Source organism: Cotesia typhae, unplaced genomic scaffold (assembly GCF_013202065.1).
Source record: "Cotesia typhae breed Kobodo isofemale line unplaced genomic scaffold, CoteBio_Ctyphae scaffold_13, whole genome shotgun sequence".
Lineage (NCBI taxonomy): Eukaryota > Metazoa > Arthropoda > Insecta > Hymenoptera > Braconidae > Cotesia > Cotesia typhae.
Window position 1 is genome coordinate 15,309,013 of NW_027423774.1, and position 27,961 is coordinate 15,336,973.

At 26.3% G+C, this 27,961-nt stretch overlaps 1 protein-coding gene across 6 annotated transcripts; it reads right to left on the bottom strand.

The window, feature by feature from the left end:
- Window positions 1-1,484: 1,484 nt before the first annotated feature.
- Window positions 1,485-27,808, bottom strand: Atp8a (ATPase phospholipid transporting 8A1). 6 transcript variants are annotated; one of them, XM_074253143.1, is made up of 12 exons: window positions 27,499-27,808; window positions 27,259-27,378; window positions 21,752-22,100; window positions 14,631-14,866; window positions 14,448-14,546; window positions 11,798-14,299; window positions 10,931-11,071; window positions 10,417-10,535; window positions 10,209-10,343; window positions 9,960-10,064; window positions 5,459-5,556; window positions 1,485-3,442 (listed from the first exon to the last, which is right to left on the bottom strand). In XM_074253143.1, the coding sequence occupies exons 3-12, from the start codon at window positions 22,083-22,085 to the stop codon at window positions 3,345-3,347; spliced, it is 3,867 nt and encodes a 1,288-aa protein (XP_074109244.1). In that variant the 5' UTR covers window positions 22,086-22,100; window positions 27,259-27,378; window positions 27,499-27,808; the 3' UTR covers window positions 1,485-3,344. The 6 variants fall into 6 exon arrangements, with proteins under 6 accessions (XP_074109244.1, XP_074109243.1, XP_074109241.1 ...); XM_074253142.1 differs by having other exon boundaries at window positions 27,259-27,808; XM_074253140.1 differs by lacking the exon at window positions 27,259-27,378 and having other exon boundaries at window positions 27,684-27,803.
- Window positions 27,809-27,961: the final 153 nt, after the last annotated feature.

Genomic DNA, 27,961 nt, shown 5'->3' on the forward strand with positions numbered 1-27,961 from the left:
CAAAAACAATTTTTTAAACCATTCATTTTGAATGTGATTTGAAAAATTAAGAAAATTTTCTTTTTATATCGTTTCTTTTAATTAAGTCAACGCTGTTATTATTTTTTTTTTGCTAAAATATTTCCGAACTATAAATTTAAAGCTTAAAATATATTTTTTTAACTATGTGACTGTAATTCAAGTTTTCAAAGCATAGCAAATTCACTTAAAAAAATTTTGGCTCCATTTGTTATCCTTTTATTATAAGATACTTATTTTAATAACTCTATCTTAATTTTCTCATTATGTTGATTTTAGTAAAGTTTCAATTCAATTAGATGAAAGAAACCAAGAAAAAAATTCCACTATTAATGAAATTATTATAATATCTGCAGTCTTGGATTTTGCAAATAATCCTGCAACGTAAGCTGTTCAAGTCGAATTATGTCACGATTATATCATTAGTTATCTATTGCAAGCAATGCCGAAACTCCATACGGATAATTATTAATTAGTCTTGCTTAATTTTTTAAATTTCCACTTTTTGTAGAATTCATACTATGTTAAAAATAAAAATATAGTGTTTAATTATATTGCGTTACAGATGCCATAAGGGCGTATAAGAATTATACGCCTTTATGGCACCCAGGAACCACAAGGGCGTATAATAAAAATTCTGTTTTTTTTTTTTCTAATTTTAAAAAAATTTTTAGTTTGAAGAAAATTTTTTTTTGCTTTTCTTCACGTTTCATACAAAAATACATTCATTCCCAAAAAAAAAATTTGTTTATACGCCTTTATGGCATCCGAGGTGCCATAAGGACGTATAAAAATTTTTTATACGCCCTCATGGCTTTTCACCGGAACCTTTTACCGGTATACGCCCTTATGGCATCTGAAAAGCGATATATTTATGTAATTTAAATGAATAAGATTTACTTGGGATAAATTGTGACTTAATTTCAAGGATCTTAATATTTTATAATATCTGCACTGGAATATATACTTTAAGAGGCGGTCCTAGCTATAAGTTCATGAATTTCTTCGAAACAAAGAAAAATTAAAAAAAAAAAAAAAACGCTCTGCTACTCGATAGATTATTCAATTATTTATTTTTAGCAGAGTATTTTTTTCGAAATTTTTATTTGTTTAAGAGAAAATGATCAATCTGCAATAGCTTTGCTGTTGCGAGTACGTCTAAGATAGGACGGCTTCTATCAATAAGTGTAAGGAGAGAAAAAGATGGGACTCGTTCTTAAGGATATAATATTTCATTTAAAAAATAAAAATTGAATTCTTGTATGAAAATAGCTTTTTAGTAAACTTTTGGACAAATAAATTTAAAAATATTTTTACGAAGAATTTTATTAAAAGTGTCATGTAAATGAAAAAAATTTTTATCCATCGTAATAATTAGAACAACAAAAAAATTCATTTTCACATACAGAAATAATATCGACCATTTTTTTTTCAAAATGATTTAAAATTGCTGTTTATTGTTGGTAAAACATTTAAAAAAAAAAAAAAAAACACATTTTTGCTATGGAACGTTCACATATGATTGATGGTAAGACGATGTAACAGCAAATAATAATTTGTCAGATGATTGATGATGCATAAAAAATAATGCATTGGACTAGAAGTGTAAAAATGTACATACAGTTATTAACATATTTATAAAGTTATCTCTTTAAACCAGTCTATTGTGTTATGTTTTATTTTCACATTTAAATTAATAACTTACGATCATATTTTTTTGCTGCAATTTGATCAATTATTATAATTTATTAAAAAATATACTAATAACTAAAACTATTTACTGATTTACAAATGAGTGGTTTTAATTGAAATTGCTTCGTAGTATTTTCATATTATACATTTATATAATTATATTAACATTTATCATCATGTTTCATTTTCATGAAACAAATTAAATGAGACTAATATTATATAGTTTTGTATATTCAGACAATAATACAAGTATATAGGAGAATAAAAAATGTTTTTATTGTTTAATTTTATTTAATAAGTTAAAAAGTATAGTCTATATAATTTATGTAGATAATTTAATGCGACCTTTTATGGAAATAGAAAAATAATTTAATAATTTTACGAATTTATTTTTTTTTTATATTTTATCAAGCTAAGGTCATTGTCACTTTATCGGTGTTATTTCTGTTATTTCATAACAACTCTCGAAGAATCCTTGATCATTAGATCGTTTACTTTCATTTTTTTATGTTGAGTTCACATATTTTTGAGAAACTTCAAGTATTTCTTTAGAATAATCATTTTTTCATGTTCTTTATCCACACGGAAAAAAGTAAACTGTAATATTCACTCGGATTCCGGTTAGTTTTTATAGTTTCAAACAGTAAAGCGGACATCGGGGTGGCAAAAATGTAAATATTACAGAACTTAATGTAGAAAGTATAAAAGCCACAATTTATAATTTAATATCCAAAATAAGTAATTAGTAATTGTCACTATAATTAATAACGACTCTTTTATCTTCAAAAATTACAGTTTCAAACAGTAAAAATTGCCATTTCAATATATAGTCCATATTATGAAGAGAAGGGGAACTCAGATGAAAGAGAAGGGGGTCTCACTCTGGGAGAATTTAATATTTCAAACAGTAAAAATTATACTTTTAATATATAATATATTTTACCAGTCTAAGCAAGTCAATAATTACAGTTTGATTTTTGGCGTTGCGTTTAAAATTTACCATTTTACTTTGTAAATATTGACGTTGCTTGTATTAGAAATTTACTTACTTTATTCTATACTTTTTACATATCATAACATCATTTTTTAGGTACGAAATGATAAATATTAAAGTCTGAATTCTTAATTATTATACTTTAACATTTTAGACATTTACATGGCGGATATTACTGTTTGAAATAGTATTTTCTTCTATGTAAAGAGTAAATTGTAAGGTTTAAATTGTAAATATTACAATATGAATAGTAGAATCATGATTTTACTGTTTGAAGTGGTAATTTTTAGCCGTTGATCATTACTTATTATAAATCGACTGTTATTTATTACAGTTTACTTTTTTCCGTGCATCATATTAAAAAATGCAAAAATAAATCAACTCGATTTAGATTAATATGAAGATTAAAATACGCAAACTTGAATAATCATAACGTTTAGGTATTTTTTTTTACAAAATATAACTCTTGTTGAATCGAATATATGTTAATACATATAGATTATAACTGGCTCGCTTTATGGCTGAAAGTAACTCAGTAGAGTTTAAATTAATTACATATATTTTTATGCTGTTTCCAAACAAATAGATGTCAAATTGTTATTTATATATCTTGTTCGTTTTGTGAAAAGTGATTTTAAAATCACAAGCCTCCAGGTTTTGGTAGGTTCGTATCATATGCTCTTATTACGTCTGTTTGAGTGACTGAACCACCTTCTTCTTGAGAAAATGCGAATCCATCTATTTATTTAACAAAATTAATTTATTTTATTTCACACTAGACACATTGATATTATACTATCGAAGATTATATACATGCAACGTAAAATTTTATTAAATATATCGAATATAACATAATAATATATGATTATATCAAAGTTTTTATGAAGAAAAGAACATCTATATAGTATAAAATGTGAAAACTCTATTCAAAGCTGTTGATAGAAACATTTCACTATTTTAAAAATTTTAAGTATAAATTATGAAGTCATTTTATCGATTGATAATATTGAGAATATCTTTGTATTTTTAGGTGCACTATTTGAAGAAAAAAATTGCATGAAACAGGCAAATAGATTAACAGAGACCAGTGGGTAGATTATTCAGTAATATCATATATTTAAAATTTTTTTTTTTTACTGAATAAACATAAAGGTGCGCAAAAAAAAATTGACTTGTTTTTCATTTTTAAGTCTCTTACAAAAATACGATACTTTATCACAGTTTAAAACGCCTCATTCGAAAAATTTCAATTTGACATTATTATTTCTAGAAGTAATAATTATGTTTTGTGACTGTTGTTTCTTTTGATTCTTGATAGAAAAAAATTGAAAATTCAAAAAAGTTCATAATCAGTACCCGTGTAAAAAAAAATCGTCTTAAAATTATCGTTTGTTTAAGATCTTTAACCTGACACAAACCAAGACTATTTTAAGACTTTTTTAAGACGTCAAAAAAAAAAAAATTCCAAGCGCAGATTTTTAAATTATATTTAAATAAATTGAAATTTGGTTCTCGAATTTGTTATGAAAATAAGACGATGTCACAGCGACAGCTCTGGAAAATGATTATAGAGTCTTGAAATAATTTAAAAATAGTTTTTAAAAAATCTTAAAACAGTCTTAAAAAAATCTTAAAATAGTCTTAAAAAATCTTAAAAGAGTCTTAAAAAAATTTTTTTTAATTTTTTCGAGACTATTTCAAGATGAGCTAACAGCGACAGAGACCCGAAACATTAAAACGGAGCGTCTTAAAATTGTCCGATAATAAGTTTTCAACAATTGCAAATTCAATTTAAAAAGAGCGTACTCAAAAATATAGCGTTTAGAAAGTCGTAAAATCATCTAAAAATTAATTTTCATAACAAATTCGAGAACTAAATTTCAAAAATCTGCTCTCGGAATTTTTTTGTTTGGCGTCTTAAAAAAGTCTTAAAATAGTCTTGGTTTGTGTCACGTTTAAGATCTTAAACAAACGACAATTTCAAGACAATTTTAAGACGATTTTTTTTTACACGGGTAGTTGCTCCAAAATATTTTTAATTTGAAAGTTTATAAAAATTTTGAATGACTTCTAAAAATTTTTCATCGAGCTGAATTTTAGATAAAACTTTTAAAATATAATAAACTAACACACTTTTATATGAGATAAAAAAATAGTATGCTTTTTTGTTCCGACTTCATCAACATTTATAGCAAGTTTAATATCCTAAATAAATTTTACTAATCATTTTTCTCAGAAAACTGAAGAAAAAAAAATTTAAACCTAAACTTAAAAAAAAAAACATTTTGAATTCAAAATCAATTTTAGTTTTCTTCTTCCTTTGTCTTCTTTTTTAAAATTTAATTCTTATAAATTATAGAAAAATTGATCTTCAATCATTTCAATCCTTTTGTAAGATTAAGAAAATTTTTTTTCTACCACTAAGCCCTTAAAAATAAAAAAATGTAAATGAATTATTCTTTATTAATCCAAATGGTTAAAAATTATTTCACATGTTAAATGTTCATAGGGGATATTATTAAAAATGATTTAAAGGTCAAGAAAATTTTAATCGTTTAAATTAATATCTTCAAAATTTTTTTTATAAATGACAACTGCAATTGGTTAACATTTGTCAAAGTTATTGTTAAAGCGGTTTCAATAGAGAATGCAATTTGATATCTTCGGGTTTAAGAATTCCATTCTCTTGTTGAATATAATTTTTTGGCAATATTCATTGGAGAGTTAATAAATAAAGTGCATTCAACAACTTACGTGATAATTCCACTTCAACATTGACTCGGGTAGCGGCATTTGCACGTCGAGTGAAAACACTTTTAACGTTTTTTAATAGCCTCGCAGTCTCCGTCAATCTGGAAGCCGTGCATTGTGATACGATTGAAAAATTTTGTGCATAAATAATCATTTGTAAATAATGAATGATGTCATCTTCATTGTTGATCCAATATTCATCAAATAAATATAGTTTAAAATAATTCTATACATTTGCAAAATTATCAGTGCAATGTCAACAAGAATGTGCAGTTATGTAATTACAATTCATCGAGCATAGACATGCAAAAATACATTTCGTCGTGGTCATACACATCAAATTAAAAATACAGATCATGCATCATAATCTAGACTAGTCATCAATTATGAATATAATCTACTTGAACATTTATTTGAACTAATAAAAGGTGTAATTAAAGTTAATTTTACATCATCTACTTTAACAAGTACTTACACCTCGCGAGATCAGCAATCGCATGCACAGGCCTGTACGTATAACCACTTTTCAGAGTACCAAAGAATAAAAAATGATTATAGAAAATGTTGTTACTAATCAATCTAAAAGATTTCAACTATCTATGATTCTCAGATTTTTTCAATTTCATTTTTTTTTTTGTTAATTAAATATTTAAAATGTTGTTTCAAAAATATTATGATTAGTAAATAAATTTTTAGATAAAAATGATTGAGCTTGCGACATTAGTTCAATTGACTGAAAATAAATAAACAGAAAAAAACTGAATCATAGAAAGCAAAATATTATTAAAGGTATAGTCTAGTTAGTCACTTTCGAAAATTCAATTTTTTTTTACATTTCTCGAATGTATATGTATCTGAGAATTCTTGGGGATGTGTAACGGTTTCGGGAGACGGCTCGTAGACTAAATTTTGATAAGATTTTTTATTTAAAAAAATTCAAAACACGTTTTTCTCAAAACTACGTTTTCAGAAAAAACGATTTCTCCAGAACCCTTGGGCCAACCTTTCTGAAATTTTAGCCACAAATTTACACATAAATACTCGGAAAATAGACTGTCATCATGTTCAAATATTGATTTTTACTATTTGTTTTTACAAATAACAGCGGAAAAAAAAAAAAAAAAAAAAAAAAATTTTGGTTTTTGTTACGTAAATTAACAACAATTATTCAAAATTAATGGAAACAGTCTACACAGTAAAAAAACTTTGCGTCAATGTGTCAAAAAATTTTGTGTTAAATATTTAACTCTTTTTATGTTAATTTAACACTTTTATGTGTTCATTTAACATAATAAATGTTAAATTTACACATAAAAGTCTTAAATATTTAACACAAAATCTTTTGACGCAATGACGCAAAATTTTTTACTGTGTATTTTGTAGCCATTGTTATACTGAATCTAAAATACTTAGGTTTTTTTTATTTTGGAAAAGTCGTTGTCGAGATATCGTGTAAGAGTTGACCTGCCTCTAAATTATGACCTTAAGTTTGAGTACAAATTTTGTGTAAAAAAAATGAAAAAATTTTTTATTTTTGTAATTTAAGACTTCATTTATTATCTCTAATAATTTTTATGAACCGACGAACTAGACTATATCCTTAAAGAAAAGAATAAATTAATTAAATAAAAAATAAATAAACTTTACTAAGCAATAACGTTTCAAACTAACTTTTACTCAAAAAATTCTTCAATACTGCCAATTAAATTTTGTTTCAAATAGTGATTAAAACGTTATTGCTTATTATTAACTAAATAGTTGTAAATTTTCAGTAAAGTGCATAATAAAAAATTAAAGTGTCAACTAAACTATTAATAAAATTATAATACAATGTAAATTTGGAAAAATAATAAATATATTCAATATTATTGTCAATTATAAATTGAAATCATATTATATAGTACATGTTTTATTTTAATTTATATTTGGTAAATAATTTAGTAGTAATGAAGACTAAAAATACCCCATTTTACTCAAATTTATTCTATTATGTATTTGGCAAGTCTAATATTATAATTATGTACAAAAAAAAAAAATAAAATAAAATAAAATAAAAAAAACATAATTTTGTAACAAATTTTTTTCCAATACAACATAAAAAAAGTTTCAATTTTTATTAGCCAATGATTAGAAAAAATTTTATTTTTGTAACAAAAATAATTCCAAGTTAATGCAAAAGTATCATTAAATTTCCAATTAATCAATTCCTATTATGAAGTGTGATTGGCATGCACAAGTGACAATCTTGTAATTAATATCACGTGAACGGGTAGAATAAAAAGTGTTCCTAGTATAACAAGTACAATTTCTCAAAGAATGTGTTTGTGACTTGAATGGACGTCGAAACCATGAACGAGGTGATGTGACAATTGTAAACGGAAAAATCTTCGTTCGTTTTTTTCTAGTTGATCGAAGTAAACATAAACACCGATTCATATATCGCACCATCGTTCTTTTTTTCCTGCTGTGATATTGTTATCTCTTCCATAAATTACGTATGTGTTTGATGTCGGTACAAAAGAAATTGACTAGAGTGCTCTTATGAGTATACTCAAACTTTAAATATCTACCCTGATAGCCACCTTACCTATAACTTACTGTCAATCTACGTCCGCAATTTGAAGCAAACTTGACGGAAAGAGTTGGCAAAGCGAGCGATTACCTATTAGTTACCTATAACTTACTCTGCAAATAGACGTCAAAACTTGCTCTACAAGTATTTCCTTCAAATTGTAGTAAAGTTGAAAGGAAATTTAACTACAAATTTGATTATTAACTTGTATTCAAGTTGCGGCCGTAGATTTCCGTCAATTTGCTTACAACTGTTGTTGAGAGAAGAATTACCGCCAACTTGATGTATAAATTAACCGTAACTGCTGGAAGTCAACACTTACTGAGAAAGCGCTGGCTATCAGGGTATACTTTATATTTAACATGGGTTATTCTCATGGCAATTTTTATTATCGTTCTTATGAACGCGATGTCAAATGGCGGCTGCACATGCGCCCCATGACTTAGCGGGAAGAAGACCGGCAAGCCCGGGGCACGAGGCCGGTGGGGACGCCATGAGCGACAGTTGTACTGGGACTAGTGACTAGTGCAATATACCTGTGTTCTCTCTGACAAAGAAATTATTCCATTGTGTTTTATTATTGCTAACGTAATTAATTATCAGTTCTCATACTTAATTAAATTCATTGATTCGACATTTGTGCATCAATTTTAAACTTAACATAAATTCGTGGTCAAATATTTAAGACGCTAATAAAAAGTACGTCGTACTTAGCGTTTAGCATCGCGGCCATTGTCTTCAATCGCGTGATAAATTAGACGCAATAAATTATCATTGTTAAAGGTTTGTCAAGAATCTTCAATTCAGTTTCATAATATTCAATTATAATTAAAATCATTGTTAATTAGTTATATTTTGCAAGTGTTAATTGAATTTAGTCAATCGTAATTATTAACTTAACTTCATTGATGTGCTTTATTTAATTAAATTTAATCGTGTTAATTGTTAAATTCAAATCAAATTTACAAGAAACAAGTACATTAATAAATTCATATATTTAATAATTTGTTGAGTTATTCAGAAAGTAATTTAAATTAAATAGTAAATTCTCGCGTAAATTAGAAAACTATATTCAACTACTAATTTAAACAAAATATTCAAATCATTTAAATCAAAATTAATTCGATCCTCTCGGATCATAACACAACTTGATCCCACTGATCAAGGATTCGATCCCAGCGATCAAATTTATAACACACTTGATCCCAGCGATCAAACTTATAACACAACTCGATCCCAGCGATCAAATTCAATACTTGAACCTACTGGTTCTTTCAAACCATTCTAAACACACAGTCAATTCTCTTCCGATTACAAACACACGATCCTTTCTGATCATAATTACATTTTACATCTCTACTGAGATATTAACGGTTGACGGTTAACCACAATAACCTAACGGTGGCTGAGATCTATTCTCACCCCTCATTGCACAGCAGTGCAAACATATATACATTCATATCAACACACATATTCATTCACATATCTCTCAACTGTAACATCTACGAGGAGTTTTTCTCTAGCAATTGCTAGAGTTTTCTCCTCTTGGGGAATAAATTAATCACAATTATTCACCCCAACACCGAGTCTTTTATTTTAAACAGATAGATCCTGAACCAATTCCTAACTAATCAACTACATATAGAAGAATTACGGAAATTCTCCTTAGTGGAGAGTTTGCGACAATACAGTATGTATTTAATAAAAATAATTACTGTCTTTATATCATACTCCATAAATGTTATTACTATCATGCATTAAAAAAATAAATATCTTTTGTATTTATAAAATAAAAATCAAGCTTGCTGATAGTCACAATTTTTATCACACCACTAACTAATGGAAAGTGATTTTTATAATAAACTACGATCTTTTTTTGTTATTTACTTAGTAAAAAAATTAAATAAAGAAAAAAAAAACAAGTAAACTTACGAGCTTTTGTAATCTTGATTAGTAAATAAATCGCCCGGATCGGATTTTTTAATTTCTTGTTCTCTCGCTGCTTCAGTAAGAGATTTGAAAATTGTATTTGCCACACTAAAATATCAATAAAATCAATAATAACATTTGAAAATTATTATTAAATTATGCAAAGGTATTATAATCAAATTACGTCAAGTGATTGATACTGCTAATAATTGCATAATAATAAAAAATTAACATAAAAAAATAAAAACATACGTTTTGGCAGTCACATCGAGGAGTAAAACTGCAGTAGGTATAAGAGTAAGTCCAAGCCAGAAAACTGGCGAAGAAAATAGCATTCTATCGTTTCCTAACATAACAGCACCAACATTTAATACTGGCCAAAAGTTACTGAAAATATAAAAATCCATTAAAATAAATAAATAAATAAAAGATTTTGTTTTATCAAAATTTTATGATTTACCTGTATATTAATATAAACAAAAACCATAGAATAATTGATCCCCATGTTGCTAAATGAGTTACCCAAGTCCATGAATTTGTAACAAGGCCTGCTTTTCCGCAAACAGTAACTACTACATACTAAAAAAATATTCATACATTTATAGATATACAACTTTTTCAGTAAGCCAAATTAAAGTAACATTGCAGGTAATAATTTTATTGTAAATTCTTTAAAATGTCTTATGAATCATGAAGAAACCAATTTTATCATTTAAAAAAAATTAAATTAAGGAGGGATTCAATCTTTAAAAGAAAAAAGATTATTATGTTTCATGGGCGAAAATAATATATCCAACTGACATAATATAATTATCGAGTTTGATTATTTAATTGTAATGTATCACATTTTTATTGTAATAAACATGGAAATGAAATAAACAATATAATTTTAAGAAACTAAAATAATGTGGAAACAAAAACCGCCGTTTTTATAACAAGCAAAAAAATGTTAATTTTAAGAATTAAAATCTTACCGTGTATACAAAGTTTCCTAAAACAATGTAACCACCATCTCTTCCATTGGCCCATACAACGTCTTTTTCTAATGCCAAAAGTGATAACCAATACAATAATGATGAATGGATTAAAGCGTTTATTATCCAAACCCAGAAGACCTATGGAGTATATAAGAAATTATTTTTAAAAATATGTTCAGAATATTTACTCAAAATCACCTAAAGTAAGTAGATCCAACCATTTTTTATATCAAATTTAAACTCCTTGTTATAAAAATCCAAATCTTAAAAAAAAAAAGTTGAGATCATTTACGAAAAAAATTTATATATATATATATATATATATATATACAATAATGAAGACGAGAGTCTTTTTCTATGTTTTAATTTCTACTTAAATTATTGGATATACAAAATACTTAAAACCATATAAGATAATTTATATAACGATACCCACGTTGGTCTAAGATGTCGTAAGTCACAAAACTTGACGACTTTTTTTTTACAATAGATTTATAATAACATCGCGTTCTAGATACCATAAAGGCACATACCGGCAAAAGGTCCCGGTGAAAAGCCATAACGGCGTATAAAAAAATTTGACTTAGAAAAAAAACAGAATTTTTATTATACGCCCTTGTGGTTCCTGGGTGCCATAAGGGCGTATAATTTTTATATGCTCTTATGGCATCTGTAACGCGATATTATCTTAAAAATTTAAAAGTCAAATTGTTTAATAATTATTTTTGAATAAATATTTTGATCCGTTGCATCCCATTTAATTAATGGTGAATGTAAAATTTTCTAAAAACGGGATACAACATATAACATGGGTATCGATAAATTAAATGATAGTCATAAATGCAAAAAAAATCAATTTAATACCTTAATATTAAATGTCGATTCAGTAGTGTTTTTGGCAGCATATAGTCTCGGATGAGCGAGATGAGTTTCAGCAGAACAAACTTTGTCGAAAAGACCCATAGCCAGCGGTGGTGCCGCAGTAAATACAACATTGTAAAGACCAATAGACCATCTTTCAAATAAAATTTGACCAGACCATCCCGAATAAATGGCAAACCACAATTCTATTACATACAGACAAATATTTTTGTAAAAAGAATATAAAATTAATTTACACATTCGATTGTAGTTCCACGATCCATGAACAAATAGTAATCGTTTAAGGAAACGAAATTGTGCTATAGAATAATCAGAAGCACATGCAGCTTGTAAGCCTTCAACGCCAGAAATACCAACACCAATGTGTGCTTTTTGTATCATAGCAACATCATTAGCTCCATCTCCAATTGCTAAAGTAACAGCTTTTGTGTTACTTGTAACCAAGTCAACAACTTCAGCTTTCTGCATTGGTGATACACGACAACATATAACGACTTTACACGAAGTACATAAATCTAAAAAATCTCTTCTTAAATCACACGATAATGCGTACTTCAAGCTATTACCGTCTATGACAAGACCGACGTCATTTTGACATCGTAAGTCTTGTCCAAAATCAGCACAATGCTGAATAATTACATCTCTCGTTTTATCTAAAGAATTTTCATTAACAATAATTAATGGCATTGATTGTGTTATTAAACGACAAGAATATCCGATATTTATTGCAGTCTCTTGTTTATCACCAGTTAATACCCAAACATTTATGTCTGCTTGTGTAAGCGCTTGTAGTGTTTCTGGCACTTGATCCTGCAATTGATCCTCGATGGCAGTCGCACCAAGTAATGTTAATTTTGTCTCAATAAGATCTGCCGCTTCTTCTAATTTAGAATCACGTGTTGCCACAGATACTTCTGCTTTATGGTAAATTTCACTCCACCATTCGTAACGATTATCTGGTATGTCGGCTACAGCAAAACAAAGAGTTCTTAAACCTTCAGTAGCAAATGCTTCTAAATGGTCTAAAGTAGCTTGACGAAAATCATCACCTAATTCAAATTCTACGTCACTTGTTTCATTGGGCCTTGATTTTAGTCTTTCATAAATAACAGAATCAGCACCTTTGCAAAATATTTTTATTTTTCCGTCAGGAGTTCTTACTATCACTGACATACGTTTTCGTGCAGATGTAAATTCTATAACATTTAAAATTTCGTAACGCAGTCGTTCACCTAATGCAACTATTTCAACATATGCAGGAGTTCGTGTGTCAAAAACATAACCAAATCTTCTTGCTCCATCAACAAGAGCTCGTTCATCAGGCGATGCAGCGTGATAAATTATTTCATCATTAATCCTCTCTGGAATAACGGTATGACAAACTGACAGCATTATCATAAATTCATGTAATATTGCTGATGTGATGTAATTTTTAGTATTATTTACACTTGTATTATCTTTTTTAACTCGCCATTCAGTGATATTTTTAACTAAATCACAGTCATAGGAGCTACAACCAGCTGATGTGGGATTTGGTAAATCATAAATTGTACCAGCTATTGAACAACGTTTAAATTCCATAACATTTTTAGTAAGAGTACCTGTTTTATCTGTAAAGACATAGTTAACCATACCCAGTTCTTCGTTTAAATTACTTGTTCTTGCCATAGCAGGAGTATCAGTTTCCGCATGGTACATTTCAATATCCATATTTATAAAAGTAGCTTGAACATATCGAACAACTTCAAGAGTTACTTGAAGAGATATTGGTATCAAGTTGTTGAATAAAATAATAAAAGTAAGAAGATTGAATGCAAATTTTTTTACTATCGCTTCATGTTTAAATGTTAAATTTAAGTACCAAAGACCTTCTTCATTGGTCTCTGTCCATAATACATTAAATAAAGCAGAAAAAAGGCATAACAGTAGAAGTATGAAAAAAAGCATAAGCACTTGGGTATTTGTTAAACGATCTAATGTTGAACGCTTTAATGGTGCTGTTGTTGTATTATTTTGCATCAATTTTGTGTCATGTCCGGTATAAATTACTGCACCAAATATCCATTTAGTATTTCGTAATATTGCACCGCGCAATAGCAGTTGATCAGGTCCCAATGGTACACTTTGCTTATTTATTTCTCGAAGTACACCATTAAATTCATACAAATGTCTATTTGGTGGTTCACATTGAATATTAGAGTGAAAGTTCATTAATTCTGCAGTATCAATTAAATTAGCTGTTTCTAAATGTGCTTGACGAATTTTTAAATTTGTTTCGCCATCTAAATTTGCAGTTTCTATAAACGACATCCCTTGAGGCTCTGATGATGACAATAGAATCAAATCGGCTGGGAAGAAATTATTATTGTGCACTTTTACTACATCACCTACAGCAACATTTCGCCACTGTATCCACTGCCATCTTCCATCTCTGAGAACTTCAACTTCCCTCATATTTATTTCATCATCAGCTCGATGTCTTTTCTAAAAAAAAAAAAAAAAAAAAAAAAACATTAATAACGTGATTATTTGTTATAGAATACGTAGTATAATCACAAAAATTTTTTAATGTTATTAAAAAACACAAAAAAAAATTGTTTTTTAATGATTTATCAATTACGCCAAAACTTACGAAATCTTCGACAATTTCTTTTAAAGCAGACACACTCAAGATAAAAATTAATGGCACAAGTGTTGTATATCGACCGGTAGGTGAAACATCAGGTATTTGCTGAAAGTAATAATTTTATGCATGAAATTGATTAATTCAATAAAATTTTTTATACATAATATCCATGAAAAAATGATTATTTACCTGCATAAGAGCAATAAATAGGAAGAAGCAATTACTATATCGACGAAACTGTTCGAAGAGAAAGGAAGGTATAAAAGAGAGCAGCGAATATTTCGCTGTGGTTATGTGATTATTATTATATTTTGCAGGTTGATGAGGAGCATTTACGAATACTACCCTTTCATCATGGTCCTCTGGCGCTACTGGCTGCCGATCTTCATCTAAGGAAGTCCCATTTTCCGCTCTATTTCCTTCTACTGCAAAATAAAAAAATTTATATCAGTAATGTGTGATGAAAGAAATGATTATTATTATACAATATCAGCTCAGTTTGATAAAAACTACGATTAAATCATTTTTCTACCGTGATAAACAAAATGGAATGATTGCATCGATTTATATTTTATTGAATCATTAAATATTTTTATATTTATCAAACATAAAATTCTGTTCCACTTTAAAATCGATTAAACATTATGAAAAATGAAAAATTATATTATTGATAATATATTAGACATTTTAAAAATTCTAATTAGTTAAATTTGTAGTATAATTGAGTTATAAACGATATTGTCGTGAATAACGCATAGGTACGTAAGTAAAGTTATCAAATATTTTAAATATCATAATTGATTACCATTACATCTTTTATTACTACATGGGATAAAAAAATTATAAAATAAAGGAATAAATTGAATTTTGAAATAACTTACAATTTTGTCCATGCAAGTAGAGACTGCATCGTGATCTTATATCATTGAACCAACGATTAAATCGTATTCTTAATAAATCCATGTTCAAAACATTTATTTAGTTATTATAATTATTAATTGTTTTCAAAGTTTTTATTCTTCAACTATTTTTAAAACATTGACAGGCAAATTGTTTATCTGTATCCTGAACATAACCAATGTTTTCCGTAAGTTATACGAGTAATTCTAGTATCGGCGCATATGTACATGATAGACTAGCGATAACAGGCTTGTTAATATATATATTTTAATTTTATAAACGATAATCTTTTATATACCTTTACAATTATATCAATGTATTTGCATACTATGTGTTAATAAATATTTATTTAGATATAGCAAAAATTATCCGAAATTTATTTAAATTATAAAAAACATTTAAGAAATTATTAGTGTTTAACAAATGTACGAATTTAAATTTGCATATAATTTCAACTAACTCTTAGCATAAAGAGAATTCACATAGCTTTACTTCAGGTTGATTGATAACCAACATTTATTTGGTTAATATTGATAGAATTATATTTGTCATGCGAGTAAAAACGACATAATTCGCTTAGATAATTTTTTCAATAAATTATGAATGTGTTGATAAGCTATAGTTGTACTTAATAATATAATGTAGGTATTTTTTAGTTTTAAAAAAATTAGACTTTTGAAAATTTAATAAAAAAAAAGTTCAAAAAATGTTATTTCACTAAGCAAGTGATAAAACGGGAAGACTTTGATAAAGACAATAAAAAAAAAAAAAAACTGAATTGATGAATTTGATGTCAAAAAACAAAACTTTCTTGCTTTCTTGTTTGAATTTAATAGTCAGTTTTTCAATCAAAGATGAAATTTTATCCAGGATATAATTATTATTGTCAGTATATTTATATTTTATATATATAAAATTTATATAATGCTGAAGTTATCCGTCAGCTGTCAATTTTAAAAATTTTAATAACAAATCAGTTACAATAAGAGACAATAAATTATGCCTGCTCGTGTTGCTTTGGTATCGATGAAAGTTTGGATTTATGAAAATTTGTCCAAATAAATATGAAAGTTTGTAAAATTGCTGATGAATATAAATGAATAAAAGCACAGAAAAATTTACGTATAATTGTACATAAATAAAAATGATTCTATGCAAACTAGATCATCTGTTCAATTTTACAGTTGTTCAAATGACCAACTGAACAAATAAAATTCCCTATTTTTAAAAATACGTACAACTAATAATATGTTTATTTGATTTTAATTCCAAAAGTATAAATGGAAAAATGAACATAACTATAAATGAAAATTTATAAATTTACTAGTTAATAAAAATATCATTTGAATAAATGATTAATAATACAAGTGTATAAAAAAAATAAATGAAACATTCACTTAATGAACTTATGTATTTAAAAGATAGATCCTTATGTAAAAAAACTATTATAATAATTTGAACAAATGAAATTGCAGATAAATAATGGTAATGAATAAATGTAGAAATGATTTTATGAATAAATGACATTATGATCATTAGTTTTTGAGGTTGTGTATAAATAAACATTTGTAAATATGATGATCGGTACAAATGAAAGTTGTCCGAATGGATATTTGAATAAATGAAATTCTATCAAAATAAATCAATAAAAATGAACATCTGCATTAAAGTTAATCAGTAAAAATGAATATTTGTCCAGAAGTTAAACTGTAAAAATGAATATTTGTCCAGAAGTTAAACTGTCAAAATTAATATCGGTTAAAAAAAAGATTTCACGAAATGTCTTATAATTTTATAAGCATGTTGCAATCTATTAAGAACGAACTTTATAACATTTTACCCTCAAAGGGCTGTATGTGGATGTTAAAAATTAAGAAAACTTAAAACTTTTAATGTATAATTTTTATAGGTTTAAAACGGATTTTATGAGTATAAATTTTACTCACTGAGAACAGTGCAGGGGCGTTAAATATTAAAAAAAATTAGAAAACCGGTTGACCCTAAAAGCCATCCCTGCAACTTCCCGCTAATTCCATACCCAAGCGAGAAGTTGCAGGGATGGCTTTTAGGGTCAACCGGTTTTCTAATTTTTTTTAATATTTAACGCCCCTGCACTGTTCTCAGTGAGTAAAATTTATACTCATAAAATCCGTTTTAAACCTATAAAAATTATACATTAAAAGTTTTAAGTTTTCTTAATTTTTAACATCCACATACAGCCCTTTGAGGGTAAAATGTTATAAAGTTCGTTCTTAATAGATTGCAACATGCTTATAAAATTATAAGACATTTCGTGGAAATCTTTTTTTTAACCGATATTAATTTTGACAGTTTAACTTCTGGACAAATATTCATTTTTACAGTTTAACTTCTGGACAAATATTCATTTTTACTGATTAACTTTAATGCAGATGTTCATTTTTATTGATTTATTTTGATAGAATTTCATTTATTCAAATATCCATTCGGACAACTTTCATTTGTACCGATCATCATATTTACAAATGTTTATTTATACACAACCTCAAAAATACTAATGATCATAATGTCATTTATTCATAAAATCATTTCTACATTTATTCATTACCATTATTTATCTGCAATTTCATTTGTTCAAATTATTATAATAGTTTTTTTACATAAGGATCTATCTTTTTAAATACATAAGTTCATTAAGTGAATGTTTCATTTATTTTTTTATACACTTGTATTATTAATCATTTATTCAAATGATATTTTTTATTAACTAGTAAATTTATAAATTTTCATTTATAGTTATGTTCATTTTTCCATTTATACTTTTGGAATTAAAATCAAATAAACATATTATTAGTTGTACGTATTTTTAAAAATAGGGAATTTTATTTGTTCAGTTGGTCATTTGAACAACTGTAAAATTGAACAGATGATCTAGTTTGCATAGAATCATTTTTATTTATGTACAATTATACGTAAATTTTTCTGTGCTTTTATTCATTTATATTCATCAGCAATTTTACAAACTTTCATATTTATTTGGACAAATTTTCATAAATCCAAACTTTCATCGATACCAAAGCAACACGAGCAGGCATAAATTATTGTCTCTTATTGTACAATAAAAAAATGCTTCTAAAAATTTTCACTTGTAATTTTTATTAATTTTCACATGTGGAATTTTTTAATTTAATTTTTTTTATAATAATTGTATTATTATAAAATTTTAAAATAATTTTTAATGTCTGCCAATTTCAGTGTCATAAATTTATAGATATATTTTAGTATGAGAAAACATTTTATCCTAGTTTGGAAATTAATTGATCAAACGTTATTATAGTTTAAAACTGATTGGTTGTAATTGATATCTAATCAATAATTGTCAGTGAATTAATAGTTTTTATAAAAGATGTTTCAAATATTTGTGTGAAATTACATGAATACAATCAACCGGTTGGTGTGAATTTAAATTTCACACTATTATGTCAATCAAACTGTTTTGAGAACGATTGTAACAAACACAATTAGCTATCCCCGTCATCACCGTGATCTTAAAAAATGTCATTCTACTTTATATGTCTCGTTGTCATTGTCGTACATTAACGCCACACCTTTACTCATTTATTTGCTTCAAACTGACTAATGACGTCGCAAAACTTTAGCACGTGTATATAATAAATAATATTGATGTAATCTGAGCACAAAATATCGTTAGTGTTCACTTAATTTTCTTTTTATTTATAAAAATATGAATAATTGCAATCGAAATCTATAAACTTTTTCATTTATGAAATCCAGCGTAGTTATATTTGAAGTTTCAAACTTAATTAAACCAATCACAACGTTAAAATTTATTTTGTTATAACAAATATTTTTCCAGTATTGAAAAAATATGTTATAAATTGAACAAACGGATAAAATTACTGTAGTTCTTTAACTGCTATGAAAATGAAATACTTTAACGGCATTGAATAGTTATTAACAAATCAATCAATAGTATCAATAAATTTTAATAAATTAAATTTTAATTACATCTGTCAAACACTATTGTAATAGCCAAACCGTCTCATTGGGTCTGCCATCTTACTTTTTCAGATAACAGTGAAGTCTGAGAGAGTAAATAGCATAAGTGATTGTGTAATAGAGAAAAAGACAAGCAACAGTGTTATAAAAACAACATTGGAGTGATGCTCTGCGCACGTGCAATATTTTTCAGTAAAGATTGAGTGTGCAGTTACAATGGATTTACTATTGTTCGCATGCGCATCGGCAACAAGTTGACAGCAAATATGTAATGTGCTGAGCTCTGTTGAGTTTTATGGATAATTCTTAAGAAATTGTCGATAAATGAAATTTACAGTCTTTAATAATGACAATAATGACATTTGAATTAACTGTCACTTGACAATATTTTAATTTTCTTTAACAAAAAAACTATTTTTAAGAAATTGTATTTTTTATTTTATTAAATTTCTACAAGTCCATTTTTTTTTGCCATAATTTATTTATTTAACAAAATTAAAAAAAACGTGAAGTGACAGCTAAATGTAATGTCATTCTTTAACGACATTAAAGTTAGCAGTCACTAGAGAATTTTAAAATTTTATTAAACAAAAAAATTAGTTTCAAAAAATTACTTTTAAAAAATTGCATTTTTAATTTTTTTAAATTTCTAAATGTCAATTTTTTTTTCCTAATTTTTTCTGCCATAATTTATTTGTTAGAAAAAGTTCGAAAAATGATTAAATATCTGTTAAATTTATTTAATGCATTCTTTAATACCCCTACTGACAATATACAGGACATTTAACTTCCCACTATAGAATTTTCAAAATTAATGAATTTAAAAAATCAAAAAGTTATTTTAAAAAAAATCGAATTTTACCAGATTTCCCCTTTTAAGGTCCTAGACAGCTATCCTAACTAATTTTTCGACGACTTGTGTGTAAGCCTTTTATAACTTTTGAACAGCTTGACTGATTGAAACAAGATTTGCGGCATCTGTAAGAGATTTGTCACCTTTAGAATTCCTAAACAAATTAACTTATTCGGTGAGATAGATTTTAAGAAATCGCTATATCGAATTTTTGAATAACTTTTGAAGTACTGTATCGATTGATTTTAAAATCTAATAAGTTCTTCTACTTAAAAAGATGTAGATTGCCGCAAATTGCGTCGAAATCAGTTAATCCGTTCGAAAGATATCGTAAACGAAAAACTTGCAGAAAAATGTTTTTACTTGGATTTGTGAGCTCGAAGAGATTAAAACTTTATGTTAGACAGATTTTCGAGCGTTGTTAAATTTGTTAAATTTGTAAACAAATTGTTGAAAAGTTGTTTTGAAAAAATTATTGAATTTCACTTTGGTGATTTGTGCGATTGTAAAAACTTCAAATTGTGTAATACAAAGATAATTGGTTGGAAATAGGAACAACACGATTCTTGATTATCATTGTTATTGAATTTTTTTTTAACATTCACTCATTCTTTTTTCTTTAATCATAAAAAATTAAATCATTTGAAATAAGAAAATAAAAAATTTTTTTTTTTTAAAATAAAAAATTAGAAAATTGACTTGTTAAAAAATAATAATTTTAGGAGGATGTATTTAACTAATAAACATTTATATGGTATCAATCGATAAAATTTTGATAATGATTATATACAACCGAGTCAGAAAGTTGTGAGACTTGACATGGGATTCCCCATATATATTTTTACAAAGATGAATGTATATAACATGTTCATGAAGATTGGCATGTGATAACAGTAAAGGCAACTTTTATCCGAGGCCAAGGACATTATATGTTACAAGGCTAACTCTTATACTAAAACAGCGACAGAATATAACATAGTTCTGATGATTACATTGTTTTTATTACTATACAACGTATACAAAAAAGACTTATAACTCGTATCTAACTAAACATAACTATAGATGCTCGATCGATTACAAACGTTATCGAATTCATAGCTAATTAAATTTAACAACCCGAAATAAAAATGATTAGTTTAAAAAAGACTTTATTCATGAAATATAATATTAATGTCAAAATAATTATCATTTATAGCGGAATATTGATCCATAAAGTAATAGTTTTATTTTTTTCATTTTTAAAATACCAAGTTTAATCAGTCAATTTCATCTATTGCGTGATCCTGCTGACGCACTCACTACAATTACCTCACTAACTACCTTATTCATTTCTCATCAATAGATCAAAGTTTCGATACAGTCATTATACTTTATATATTACACAAGGCCTGATAATAACCTGATACAATGAATAACTTATCGTAGATTGATTTTTTATATCGAACCTTGAAAAGATACAAAGACGAATATAATAAGGGACAAATAATTCGTTTCACGTAATTGAAGGTATATAATCATGTAATGTAATTAATATTTCATGATAAGAGCATAAACGAACCTGAGAGTTCTGATTCCGGGGAACCAGTTTCTTGAAGTTCAATATGTTCTCGAGTTCGTCCTCTTCCCCGACGAATAGAACCAATTTGAAGACCAATATTATCGACATTATCGATATTTCCGAGGTCAATTGGACTACCGACGATGTAGGGACCGGAGTTTAATGTAGCATCAGTGGTATTGTCTGTAGCTGTTGAATTCTGATTGTTTATTTGATTTGACGTTGGAGTTGGGCTTTCATCCATATGAGGTATTGAAGATAAATCTGACGGCGTAAATGGATGTGATGAATCCAAACTTGGCACACGGGCATCACTCCGTGGTGTTTGCTGCATCGGATGGACCGGGAGCTGAAATAGTTGGTAATTTTACTAAATTACTAAATTAATAAATTAATAAATAATAATCAGTTAAAAGCTCAATTATGTAGTTACTAGCAAAGCGTATTCTATAAAATACATTTTTCATATTCAAAAATTTAACACCCACACAAATATGCGTGCGCACACAAACACAACAGTTGACTTAATTCAAATAAAAAAATTTTTTACTAAGATCATTTTGAAAAATTTTATTATATTGAATCAAGTAAAAATGTTAAATTTTACTTGATTGAAAAATTTCTCATCTTGATTCTTCAAAATGATCTCCTTGGTTCAAGTTTTTTTTTTTTAAAGCAAGGTAATTTTTTTTATTAGTGTCCAAATATGAATCGAAAGCGAAGTTTACCATTTTTATTTATATGTATGCAGATTATTTTTTTGGAAAATAATAATTGATAAAACATCTAGACTTGACAACGAATAATTCATGTTTGTATATGTTTTGTCGTTTGTTTGGATAGTAAACCATAAAAAGTAAAATTTTTATCAATGTAGAAGCTTGCTTCTAATAATGATAAGTAGGTATAAATAAAACTTTGGATCAAAAGATAAGAATTAAAAGAAAATGAGAAGAAATGTCGTTTTTATATCATAATGAATAATGACAATAGTATGGCATAACTTTATATTAGCTGAAACGTAATAGAGACTTAATTAAAACCATTTTAACTATATGTGTTTAGTTACATTATACATACTTAGATAGTTCAAGCCTTGTACATACATCTTAAACTTGGAAATAATTGTGCACATAATGTAAGGTGTGTCAAAACAAATATCTCTAATGCTATCGGAATTTTTATTATCACACTAGCTATATGTTAAAAAATAAATAAAAATACATACATATGAATGTAAATAAATATTCCAACACAATATCGGTATTATTATACTCTATTGTGACGTGAAATAAATATCTTAAAAGCGATAAATACTGCTAAATATTTTTTAATCATAAATCTTAATCTAATACTTACAACGGTCATTCGAACTGGTCGAACAGAATTATTTTTAACCATTGATTTAGCAGTTTCAATTTCAAATGTTTATCTTTACAAAATTTTTTTATTTTTACACGATCACTATAATTAATGATAAGTTTATAACTTCAAGCATTTTGGTTGAAGTTTCTACTTTATAGTACATAAATTTTTAAGTGTCAATATAAATAGTATTGAAAGTTAAATTACACATAAAGTGTAAAATTTTCTAATCTCAAAATAACGGGTGCAATAAGTTTTAAAGCACTCGAGGAAGACACTTCAATAAGGCATGTTATGTACACAGTTTAAATATCAACAACAAACTATTTCAATGTTATAACGGTTGTTTATAAAAATAATTTCCAGGTACAGTACTTGTTTAAAACACTCGGCAACGTTTTCATCCTGTATGAATGACGTTTTTTTTTTTCAACTAATTTTAACACACTGACTAACTGTCTTATTAATAATAACGGTTATAAAAAATATCAACGATAAGATAATATTAATTGAGAAATAAGTATTTGCTTATAGAAATTACATCATTCGTTAAATTTTTTAAAAATTTACTAGAAAATATTAGATTTTTTAAATTTGCCGATAACTTCAGTGTATTTTGATGACTGCTAAATATAAAATAATTAATAAGACGATAGAAAACCATTATTCAACTAACGATACTACTGAGGAAAAAGTTGGTTTGTATTTGATGATCAGACGTACCTCTCTGCGTTCAGTTTGACGCCTCTTACTTTCTCTTTACCCCCTCTTTTAACTTTTTAGTCGTTGACATACGCGCACGTTTTCCTGACTTTATACATAGTATTATATCTTTTCATCCTTTATTCTAACTCTATTTGAAGTAAAATCTGCGTGAACTTTTATCGAAAATAAAAAATAATTATAAACACATTTTTTTTAAATGAAACAAGCTTGTAATATAAAGAGAGTAAGACCGGGTATAAACAATTTTTATCATTCTTAACTATATTTTGATATAATTAAAAATTTTATTTTGATTGAAGAATAGATTACTCGATGTTAAAAATTATAATTTTCGATTAAATAGATAAGAATTGTGAACATAATATAAAAAAAAGTTTAGTAAAAAATAAATTTCCAGTTTTTTGATTAAAGACTCGAAGAATTTTTATATATCATGACTTTTGTTAATAAAGAATACTTATCTTCCTTTTTTATAATTTTTTTTTGTATAATTTATCATTTGAATATTCATCAATTATAATGCGAACAGAACAATTGATCCAAGTTAATGATTGTTTAACTACATGGCAAATAGAAAAAGGGAAAAATTACATTATATTATGTAACGTGGCACTTCATTTAAAAAACTAGAAAATTACGGTTTCTGATGATAAATTTTACAGATATTATAAGAATAACATTTAAAGCTATGAAAATTAACATTCAAAGTTTGAATTTTAAAAATGTTATTTTAAACTGCAATTTTTCTAGTTTCAAATTTGAAGTGACACTTATTACTATTTATAATAGATCAATTTTATTGTTAAATTTTGTAATAATTTGAAAAAAAATTTATAGTTAATAATAATAATTTATAAAATAATAACTAGTTAATTTTAATAACTAATTTCATAAGTAAGCGTTTTATTGTAAACTTTGAGCTTCAAATTTTGTCGTTTGTTGTTAAAAGTTCGACTTTTTTTAATTCAAGCCATTTAAAACTAGGCGCTGTGATGCCCAGTTTTTTTTAATTTAATAATTAGTTAGGAACCGTACAGCATCTCCTAGGCTACAACCAATGCTTGGCCCTCTTGTTAAAGCCTTATATAAATGGTTTAGAAAAATCAATAATTCAATTTAATATCAACCTCACGTGATACGAAATAAAAAAAAAAATTGCTAGATATATTTTGTGTGTTAAAAATGTTTTTCTTTCTCCTTATTTTTAAAAGAGAGCAATAGCCCACGCCTTAACAATTTAGTGATTGGTAGGATTTTATGATTCGTCAATATTTATTTTTACTTGTTTTTTTTTACGTGATCAATAAATTTTTAGGACTTGTTTTAGTAGATGATTTTTTGTAATCGCTGATAAAGTTTTAAACAAATTTTTGGAAAATCTTAAGTTAATGGATCAAGTATAATATAAGTTATTCAAAATTAGTACAATGCTCCCTCCCTAAGATATTTTTAACTGCATCTCAATTTTTACACTAGTTATTAACAAGAGAAAAAAAGATAACCTGTTATAACTTAAGGAAGGAGCACTGTAAGCCAATTTTGAGTGTTTTGATTGCATGTAATTCAAAAAATTGATTCTAAGATTTATAAATGATTTTCAAGAAAGTCTTGAAAATTTTTTGTTCAAAATATCTTTCGAAGAAAAAAACCACTACAGAATATTTTTGTAAAATTTTCAACAGATTTATGTTAATTTTTTCAAGTACTGAATTTTTGAAAACTTTCTTACCGGGAAGTTAAGAGTTTTTTTTATACCACAAAGCACATATGAAAAAATAGTTCTCATATTGTAAACAATTTTAAAGAATCAGTTATCTAAAGCTGCGGAAGCTAGATTACAATAATATAAACTAGCGTTAGCTATATTATTATATTATTTTTCCATTCTTTGCAAATTTTCTTCTAATATTAGTTAAATAAATAGTCTAAAGGTTAATTATATTGGTAAAAAATCAACGAAAAAATCTTTTTTCGTTTACTTTTTTAAAAATCAAAATTGTAAATGTGATATTCAACGGTGTTCATGCTATTACATGCTGTATAATTATAACTGCAGACTAATGGTTAGAAGGTGACATTTAAAAAAAAAAAATTTTCGATCGTAGACTACTCTCAAATGCTTTGCATAATGATTCGTAATCAGCGAAAAATGCAATAAAAATTCTCTAAGCATTTTATATACCACATAAACAGAAAATTACTTTACATACGCCGTAAGTTCGTAAATAATTAGAATAAACGTATATAGATCATGAAGTGAACATAAGCACGACACATGTGCTATATTTAACTAGACTAGAAGCTGGATATACATATATTCTACCAATGTGTTTTATGTATAATAAGAAATATTAAAAGGTAAGATTGCTTTCATAATCTTTTAGCTTAGATTTTCATACTTCAACCAAACCAAGACAAATTATGCCGTATTGGAAAATATTTCGTTTCAAACTTTTTATTTTAGAAGTTTATTTTTATATTTTTTTTAGTAATAGCTAAATCTGTTGATATATTATAATTATGTGAGTCAAACGAGCCTCTACATTGACGAAAATTTTACTTTTCGTAATACACGATAAAAAAAAACACTAAAACATCTAGTGTAAACTATTTATACTTATGTCTTGATGTGTTATCAATTCTTATTTTTAAAAAACTTCTTTTGATGTGTTTTATAATTTTTTAATAAAATTTTTTTGATGTTTGTAATATATTTTAACTTTAGAAAAATATATGAGTGTGAATTTAGCAGACATCTGATAATTTTTTAATAATTTATAAACAGTTTATTTGTTACAGAAGAAATAGTATAAAAAAATGCAAATGAAAATTTTCACGAGTTTTTTCTATGTAATTTTTTAGAATTTTTTGACAACCATTAATCTAAAAATTCTCAAAAATTAGCTGTCTGCTGAATTCACCCTCATAAAAATATAACACTGAAGTTAGCAGACGTCTGAAAATTTTTGATTTTTTTTTATTAATTAAATTACAACTAAAAAGATATTTCTAAAAAATTGCACTTTTTTTTTATTTTTTTTTTTTTTTAGTTTTTTAATTGAAATTTTTTCTATAAAAAATTTCTAAAAATTTTGAAATGTCGGCTAACTTCATTTTCATAGAAAAATATATTTCATCAAATAGAATTCTCGGCAAAGTTGTCCTTTTAACTAGTTCTAGGTTGAAATTGAATACTATCATAAATTTTAAATTAGATTTATGTATGGACAAACAAAATTATATACTATCATTATTATAGATTTAAAAAACATTAATATCTTCGGATGTTATTTCGAATGTTATCAATAATTAACTTATAATAAAACAATCATTAAAGTAATAATAACAATACAACATCAATAATAGTAACTAAAACAACTAACAGTAACTAAATAAATAAATAATAATATACTTACTACTTAATCAATTTAAAAAAACATGCGAAGAAATGTTTTATATCATAACATCGTAAACTGTTTTTGCCGCGTTTTTTAAAGTTTAATATGATTAGAATAGTCACTATTTAAAAATTTCTTCTTTATAAATATAAAATATGATCGGAGCCATAATAAAATAAAAAAAAACATGTTAATTATCACTTTAGCCAATATTATTTTTAAGTCACATAACCAAACTATATAAAATACTTTACATACTTTCAATAAATCAAACTCGACCTCATTTTTCGCGCGGGGGTTGCAATTGCAATAATCATCGCGTCGTCGCATCGTGAACTTAATAACAACATAACCTCAAGTAAATAACTTTTTCATTTTATAGATCATATATTTAAACATTTACTTAACATCATGATAAAACGAGATTTGTAATACATACTCACATAAAAATTTATTAACTGATTAAGTTTTTTAGTATAATGAATAAAAATTTTTGGAGTATTTTTGTTATTATTCTCACTGCACTTGTAAAAATAACTTGCTAACATTTCTGTGTTGGAAATGAAAACGAATGAATACTGTAGATATATAGTGTCAACGCATAGTATAGCAATTGACAGAGAAAGAACAATACTTTAAACTATACTACATAAAATGATATATAACGCGTACGTAACATACACTGATACATGTTGATAGTAAATAAAGGGCGGATGCTCGA